Consider the following 7,500-nt stretch of genomic DNA (forward strand, 5'->3'; position numbering starts at 1 on the left):
CTGGAGGTCAAGGCCTGCAGCTCCAGGCCTGGTTCTCTTCCTGGAGGTCAAGGCCTTTAGCTCCAGGCCTGGTTCTCTGCCTGGAGGTCAGGGCCTGCAGCTCCAGGCCTGGTTCTCTGCCTGGAGGTCAAGGCCTGCAGCTCCAGGCCTGGTTCTCTGCCTGGAGGTCAGGGCCTGCAGCTCCAGGCCTGGTTCTCTGCCTGGAGGTCAAGGCCTTTAGCTCCAGGCCTGGTTCTCTGCCTGGAGGTCAAGGCCTTTAGCTCCAGGCCTGGTTCTCTTCCTGGAGGTCAAGGCCTTTAGCTCCAGGCCTGGTTCTCTTCCTGGAGGTCAGGGCCTGCAGCTCCAGGCCTGGTTCTCTGCCTGGAGGTCAAGGCCTTTAGCTCCAGGCCTGGTTCTCTTCCTGGAGGTCAAGGCCTTTAGCTCCAGGCCTGGTTCTCTTCCTGGAGGTCAAGGCCTTTAGCTCCAGGCCTGGTTCTCTTCCTGGAGGTCAAGGCCTGCAGCTCCAGGCCTGGTTCTCTGCCTGGAGGTCAGGGCCTGCAGCTCCAGGCCTGGTTCTCTGCCTGGAGGTCAAGGCCTGCAGCTCCAGGCCTGGTTCTCTGCCTGGAGGTCAAGGCCTGCAGCTCCAGGCCTGGTTCTCTGCCTGGAGGTCAAGGCCTTTAGCTCCAGGCCTGGTTCTCTGCCTGGAGGTCAAGGCCTTTAGCTCCAGGCCTGGTTCTCTGCCTGGAGGTCAAGGCCTGCAGCTCCAGGCCTGGTTCTCTGCCTGGAGGTCAGGGCCTGCAGCTCCAGGCCTGGTTCTCTGCCTGGAGGTCAAGGCCTTTAGCTCCAGGCCTGGTTCTCTTCCTGGAGGTCAAGGCCTTTAGCTCCAGGCCTGGTTCTCTTCCTGGAGGTCAGGGCCTGCAGCTCCAGGCCTGGTTCTCTGCCTGGAGGTCAAGGCCTTTAGCTCCAGGCCTGGTTCTCTTCCTGGAGGTCAAGGCCTTTAGCTCCAGGCCTGGTTCTCTTCCTGGAGGTCAAGGCCTGCAGCTCCAGGCCTGGTTCTCTGCCTGGAGGTCAGGGCCTTTAGCTCCAGGCCTGGTTCTCTTCCTGGAGGTCAGGGCCTGCAGCTCCAGGCCTGGTTCTCTGCCTGGAGGTCAAGGCCTTTAGCTCCAGGCCTGGTTCTCTGCCTGGAGGTCAGGGCCTGCAGCTCCAGGCCTGGTTCTCTTCCTGGAGGTCAAGGCCTGCAGCTCCAGGCCTGGTTCTCTGCCTGGAGGTCAGGGCCTGCAGCTCCAGGCCTGGTTCTCTTCCTGGAGGTCAAGGCCTTTAGCTCCAGGCCTGGTTCTCTGCCTGGAGGTCAGGGCCTGCAGCTCCAGGCCTGGTTCTCTTCCTGGAGGTCAAGGCCTTTAGCTCCAGGCCTGGTTCTCTTCCTGGAGGTCAGGGCCTGCAGCTCCAGGCCTGGTTCTCTGCCTGGAGGTCAAGGCCTTTAGCTCCAGGCCTGGTTCTCTGCCTGGAGGTCAGGGCCTGCAGCTCCAGGCCTGGTTCTCTTCCTGGAGGTCAAGGCCTGCAGCTCCAGGCCTGGTCCTCTGCCTGGAGGTCAGGGCCTGCAGCTCCATGCCTGGTTCTCTGCCTGGAGGTCAGGGCCTGCAGCTCCATGCCTGGTCCTCTGCCTGGAGGTCAGGGCCTGCAGCTCCATGCCTGGTCCTCTGCCTGGAGCTCCATGCCCTGTCCCCTGCATGTGTGTGCGGTCCTGGAGCTCCATGCACGGCCCCCTGCATGTGTGTGCGGGCCTGGAGCTCCATGCACGGCCCCCTGCATGTGTGTGCGGGCCTGGAGCTCCATGCACGGCCCCCTGCATGTGTGTGCGGGCCTGGAGCTCCATGCACGGCCCCCTGCATGTGTGTGCGGGCCTGGAGCTCCATGCACGGCCCCCTGCATGTGTGTGCGGGCCTGGAGCTCCATGCACGGCCCCCTGCATGTGTGTGCGGGCCTGGAGCTCCATGCACGGCCCCCTGCATGTGTGTGCGGTCCTGGAGCTCCATGCACGGCCCCCTGCATGTGTGTGCGGTCCTGGAGCTCCATGCACGGCCCCCTGGATGTGTGTGCGGGCCTGGAGCTCCATGCACGGCCCCCTGGATGTGTGTGCGGGCCTGGAGCTCCATGCACGGCCCCCTGCATGTGTGTGCGGGCCTGGAGCTCCATGCACGGCCCCCTGCATGTGTGTGCGGGCCTGGAGCTCCATGCACGGCCCCCTGCATGTGTGTGCGGGCCTGGAGCTCCATGCACGGCCCCCTGCATGTGTGTGCGGTCCTGGAGCTCCATGCACGGCCCCCTGCATGTGTGTGCGGGCCTGGAGCTCCATGCACGGCCCCCTGCATGTGTGTGCGGTCCTGGAGCTCCATGCACGGCCCCCTGCATGTGTGTGCGGGCCTGGAGCTCTACCTGAGGGTGAGATCTGGAAATGAGCAACACATGTGATGCGAAATCGGTCAAAAATGCATTTTATCCGGTAAAACCGGGTATGGTTCGAATCTCCAGAGTCCCGGGAACAGCCTGGTGAAGTCCGCATGCTTCTATCTTTAAAAATGAGGGAGATATGGGCTTTTGAAAAAGTAGTAATGCCGAGGGATTTAGGGACCTTACAATGAAAATCACTGCCGGAACGATATCAGGAGAGAGTCAAAAGAGAGGGCCCTGTTCGCAAATTTTCAAAGTGTTTCAACACTCAGACATATTTTCGTGATCCTTGATGCCTTGGGAGTCCATCCAAGGGGGTGTCAGCCCTCTTTTCTCCCATTTTCGGCCGTTTTTAAGCGCTTTTTCGGCAAAAAGTCGCACCTTGTCCTGGAGAACCGGGGCTTTCACGCAGCGGGTTCCTTTTCGGCAGGTGAGTCCCCACGGTCCCTCTGATGGGTCCTGGGGTCCTCCCGGTCGGGCTGGAGCTCCGTGGAGCCCCGGGGGAGCGGGGAGTCTCTCTGGACCCAGGCCGAAGACGGAGCACCGACAGCGGGCTGACCCCGCCTAGGTGACCCGCTCGGAGGTCTGGAGCTCCGGCGGATGTCTCCCCACACACATTTACACACACCATCCGACCGATCAAGCACTTGTGGCCTGCCATGGAGGGCTCCCGCCGGCCCCGGATGCTCTGGCAACCGGCGCTTCGGTGGAGGGTTCCTCCAGCCTTGCGGGCTCGACTCTAGACGCGCGCAGGTGTAGGTCTGGAGCTCCGTGGAGAACCGGTTATCCTATCCGGTTTTGTCAATTCATCCAAGGAAGGCCTGAAGGAGCGCGGACAGTGAAGCAGCAGTGTGTAACAGGAGCGAGGCAGCAGCCGGAGTATGCCCGGAAGCCGGTCGCATACCCCCCCCACAGAACGAAGCGTTTACTTGGCCCTCTCGCTGCTTCTCTGTGCGCCATGCCACCGGGCCACCTAGATCCCTCCGCCCCCTTCTCTGGAGCGGGGCGGGGGGGGTTCGAGGATGGGACCCGGTGGCGTGCTAGTCTGAGGGACCCCTGGGGGTCTGTGGTGCGAACATGTAATGCGGCAAAGAAGGGAGAGAGTTCAGCCAGGTTTAACGTTTTTATTGTGGCCGTGTTTCACTGTGGGCATTCCCTGGCTCTGTCAAACTTTTGCCTCAGTGCTGCCAGCTGCCTGGCGTTCATATGGAGGGCGTAGAATCTGTCTGCGGTGGATGTGTCGTGACACATCAGCCTGGCCATCTCCTTCCTCACCTCGCTGGTCTGACTGTCTCTGGCCTGGGGGGGGGGAGTGCAGGAGAAGGGTTAGGTTTCCAGGTGATGGATCATGGTGGTTTTGAATGTTGATCCACTCACCATCGTTGCAACGGCGGTTCTCAGGTCTGTTAGGGACGGGCTGCCTGGCATCCCCAGCTCCCGCCAAGCAGATCTGGTGAACTTGTTCAGCTTCTCAATCATCCGTCCGTTGGTGTTGAAGAACACCAGGTCGCATGTCGGCTGGAGCCTGGCTCGTATCTGCATCCAGGCCTCCAGCCACCCGAATTCCTCCGCTGTGAGAAAAACCTGCGCGTGCCCGAAGGCACGGTTGGTTTTGTGGTGTTGTATCTGCAAGAGAGGAGAGGGAGAGATCCGGTAAGGGAACGCAAACTTTGACCGGGTGTGTGTGTGTGATACACTCACGTTGAGCACATATCCAGGGTCACCCGGATTGAACTCCCGCTTCGCCTCATCCATCTCCTCCACCTTGAGATGTGTCATGACGCCGGCTCTGTGGCCGTAGAGACACGTAATCAAGAGGGAGAAGGCCCCGATAAACAGATGTCGTTGAGTAGCGTCGCAGCTCTTCTCGGAAAGCGATCGCAATAGCCCTGGTATGAGCTCCTTCGTCGCAGACACACATCTGCGGAGAACCCCCGGTGTTACAGCGCGGGTTACCTTCTGGTGCTTAACATGCAGTTGACGCAGGACTACCCCGGCAGAAATCTTGTGTGTTGCGGCCCTAATGGCTCTGGAGAGCGCGATGAGCTGGGTCGCTCCCAGGGCCGAATCTGCGGGCGGGGTCTCGGTGAAGTACGTGACAAACTGACTCGTGTTTGTCAGGTACACCTTAACCGTGGTGATGGCTCTACCCTCCCGCAGCAATCTGCATGGCCACTCCACGGCCCGCACCGGGTCGTGGAGAAAGAGCCATGAGCTCAATTCAGTCTTGCCGCCCGCCATGTGTGTCAGGAAAGCCTGCACACGGCCAACCTTTGAAACCGTGTTCTCTTTATGCTTTCTGGAGAGTCCGACAGACATGATGAACTCTGCGTACTCGTCCAGGTAGCACCCGATCGTCTCCGGTAAGGTAACGGACGTTCCACCCACCGGTCTGTCGGCTGTCCGGTGCGTCTCCTCCCTCAAATCCGCCGCAGCCGCTCCCGTTGGTTGACCGTCTGGCAGCGACCTCTCCGGAGAACTGTCGCTGCTGCTGCTGCTGATGGTGATGGTCCGGTTCGGTTGACCACACGGAAGCGACCAAGTGGGTGACGAGGGGGGGTCGTCCTCGGGCACGGCAGGCCAGCTGGGTGCCGTGCGCAGAGCCTCGATGAAACCGGCCGGCGCAGGGAGGCCGTCGCCGTTCTGTGGAGGCGCGTCCTGTCTCGGGGGACAGCTGCCACCCGCAGCTGCCCTCCAGCTTGGCGCGTCTCTGTCGCTCGGCGGAGAGGAGCCCTGGGCCTCGATGTGTCGGGGGGGAGGCGCAGGGAGGCCGCCGCGGTCGCGGTGCCCGTTCGGTCGTCCCGGCGGACAGCTTCCACCCGGAGCTGCCCGTCGTGGCCGGCCGTCGGTCCCGGGCTGCGTAGAGGAGCCCTGCGCTTTGTCCGCCGTCGCCCGCCAAGGCATGACCAGCAGCGTTGGAGGGGCTGCTGGTGCAGGTCGCCAGGGAAGCGGGATAGGTGTCCGTCCCGCGATGCTCGGCCCAGGTGACGCCGGTGTAGTGCCAGGCACGCCTTCCCTTCGGACTTCCGTGTCCGCCCTGCGCCCCACGTCCACCGCCGCGGCCGTGTGGTCTGGGTGTGCGGAGGAGGTAGGCTGACCGCGCCCCTCGCAGCGTGGCCCGCTCTCCTCCCCTTCGTCACTCAGATCCAGCTCGGTCGCGAGCGGTGGTGTGGGGTTGGAAGCCCTGAGGCGACGTACCTGCTCCACGAACCGGCGCCACTGAAGCCGCTTGAGCATCCGGGCCTTCCTCCGCCTGCTCAGGTCTCGATGGGCGTTCTGGAGGTGTTCAGCGACCCGGGGCCCGTGGTACTGACAGCCGTCGATGCAGCACGCCATCCCGTTCACCGAAAAACGACCGCTAGCAAAGGCTAGCAGGAGTTTGCGCTCCTTCCCATTCCGGACGTGGTGAACGTTGTCCAAGTGCTCCCTCAGCCTGTATCCAGCATACCTGCACACAGGGCAGGTGCTTTTGTATTTCGCTCCAGTCATCTCTCGGCAATGATCCGATAGCAAATGAGCGAATTTGGGCTAACCCTCCTCCCTAAATATGGCCGCCGGGGCGGAAGGGGTGGTCCTCCCTAATTGACGACTTTAGCTATGTAACATCCGGAGGACCCAAGACCCACCCCCGATGTCGAACTAACCCGCCCCCCCCTCCCCGTTATCGGGGCCCGTTCAAGGGTCCCGTTCAAGGGTCCCGTTCAAGGGTCCCGTTCAAGGGTCCCGTTCAAGGGTCCCGTTCTCCGGCCTGGAGAGCCGGACGCGTTTCCCAGCCCCGATTCCCAACCTGGTTTTACATAGACAAACCTCCCGAAAAACAACCCCGACCCCCAGGCGCGATCGGGGCCTTTGCTCCGGACTCCGGTTTTTCTAGTTAGGACTCTAGTGGAGGGTTAGAGTTAGATGGTACCAATACAGGGGCGTAATCGCCCCCACCATCCAACCCCCTCTTCCTACACACACCGAGCCCTGCCTTACCAGGGGCACGACCCTCCAGGGCCTGCGTGCTGGAGGGGTGTAGTCCGAGGAGGGGTGCTTAAGTGTGGGTGCGCAGGTGGGTGTGGAGAGCGTGGTTCTCCCTGGGTGTCGGGTGCCTCTTGTTCCAGGCCCGGCTCCCGGTCTGTACCTCCAGCTCCCGTTCTACGGGCTGGAACCCCGGGCTGTACGTCCAGCTCCCGTTCTACGGGCTGGAACCCCGGGCTGTACGTCCAGCTCCCGTTCTACGGGCTGGACATCCAGGCTGGAACCCCAACCCTCTAAACTCTAAGTGTCCCTGCCTTACCAGGGGCACGACCCTCCAGGGCCTGCGTGCTGGAGGGGTGTAGTCCGAGGAGGGGTGCTTAAGTGTGGGTGCGCAGGTGGGTGTGGAGAGCGTGGTTCTCCCTGGGTGTCGGGTGCCTCTTGTTCCAGGCCCGGCTCCTGGTCTGTACCCCGGACTTTGAGACCCCCTGGAGACCCAACCATAAGAGCCAGGGGTCTCCAACTCGGTGGGCCGGTCCGGGGCCTTCCCCCGGACCGTGTGCCACCGTTGGTCCGGGCCCCCCGCCCCCCAGGGCCGGGATCCAGGCCCTAGGGGGCCCCAGACTTTGAGACCCCCTGGAGACCCAACCATAAGAGCCAGGGGTCTCCAACTCGGTGGGCCGGTCCGGGGCCTTCCCCCGGACCGTGTGCCACCGTTGGTCCGGGCCCCCCGCCCCCCAGGGCCGGGATCCAGGCCCTAGGGGGCCCCAGACTTTGAGACCCCCTGGAGACCCAACCATAAGAGCCAGGGGTCTCCAACTCGGTGGGCCGGTCCGGGGCCTTCCCCCGGACCGTGTGCCACCGTTGGTCCGGGCCCCCCGCCCCCCAGGGCCGGGATCCAGGCCCTAGGGGGCCCCAGACTTTGAGCCCCCCTGGAGACCCGACCTACCCTGGAGATCGGGGCCCCCAATACGTGCATGCCGCATACCGTATTAAAGCTCCGGGCCTCCTGAACACGGTGGTGGTCTTGGTTCGTCTCTAGGACGTGCCCCCGAATTACTACGAATTTGTAACCGATTAGCGTCAAACCGGGCCGGCTTTGCCCCGCGATAA

At 62.9% G+C, this 7,500-nt stretch overlaps 1 protein-coding gene across 1 annotated transcript; it reads right to left on the reverse strand.

Moving 5' to 3' along the window:
- Positions 1 to 3,567: 3,567 nt before the first annotated feature.
- On the reverse strand, positions 3,568 to 5,916 carry LOC106910487 (uncharacterized). Its single transcript, XM_088016424.1, has 3 exons — positions 4,129 to 5,916; positions 3,805 to 4,053; positions 3,568 to 3,726 (listed from the first exon to the last, which is right to left on the reverse strand). Exons 1-3 carry the CDS (start codon positions 5,914 to 5,916, stop codon positions 3,568 to 3,570), a joined length of 2,196 nt encoding a protein of 731 aa, XP_087872550.1.
- Between the last annotated feature and the right edge of the window lie 1,584 nt (positions 5,917 to 7,500).

This window comes from Poecilia mexicana, unplaced genomic scaffold (genome assembly GCF_051168715.1).
Source record: "Poecilia mexicana isolate PSO_F unplaced genomic scaffold, ASM5116871v1 scaffold_19, whole genome shotgun sequence".
NCBI lineage: Eukaryota > Metazoa > Chordata > Actinopteri > Cyprinodontiformes > Poeciliidae > Poecilia > Poecilia mexicana.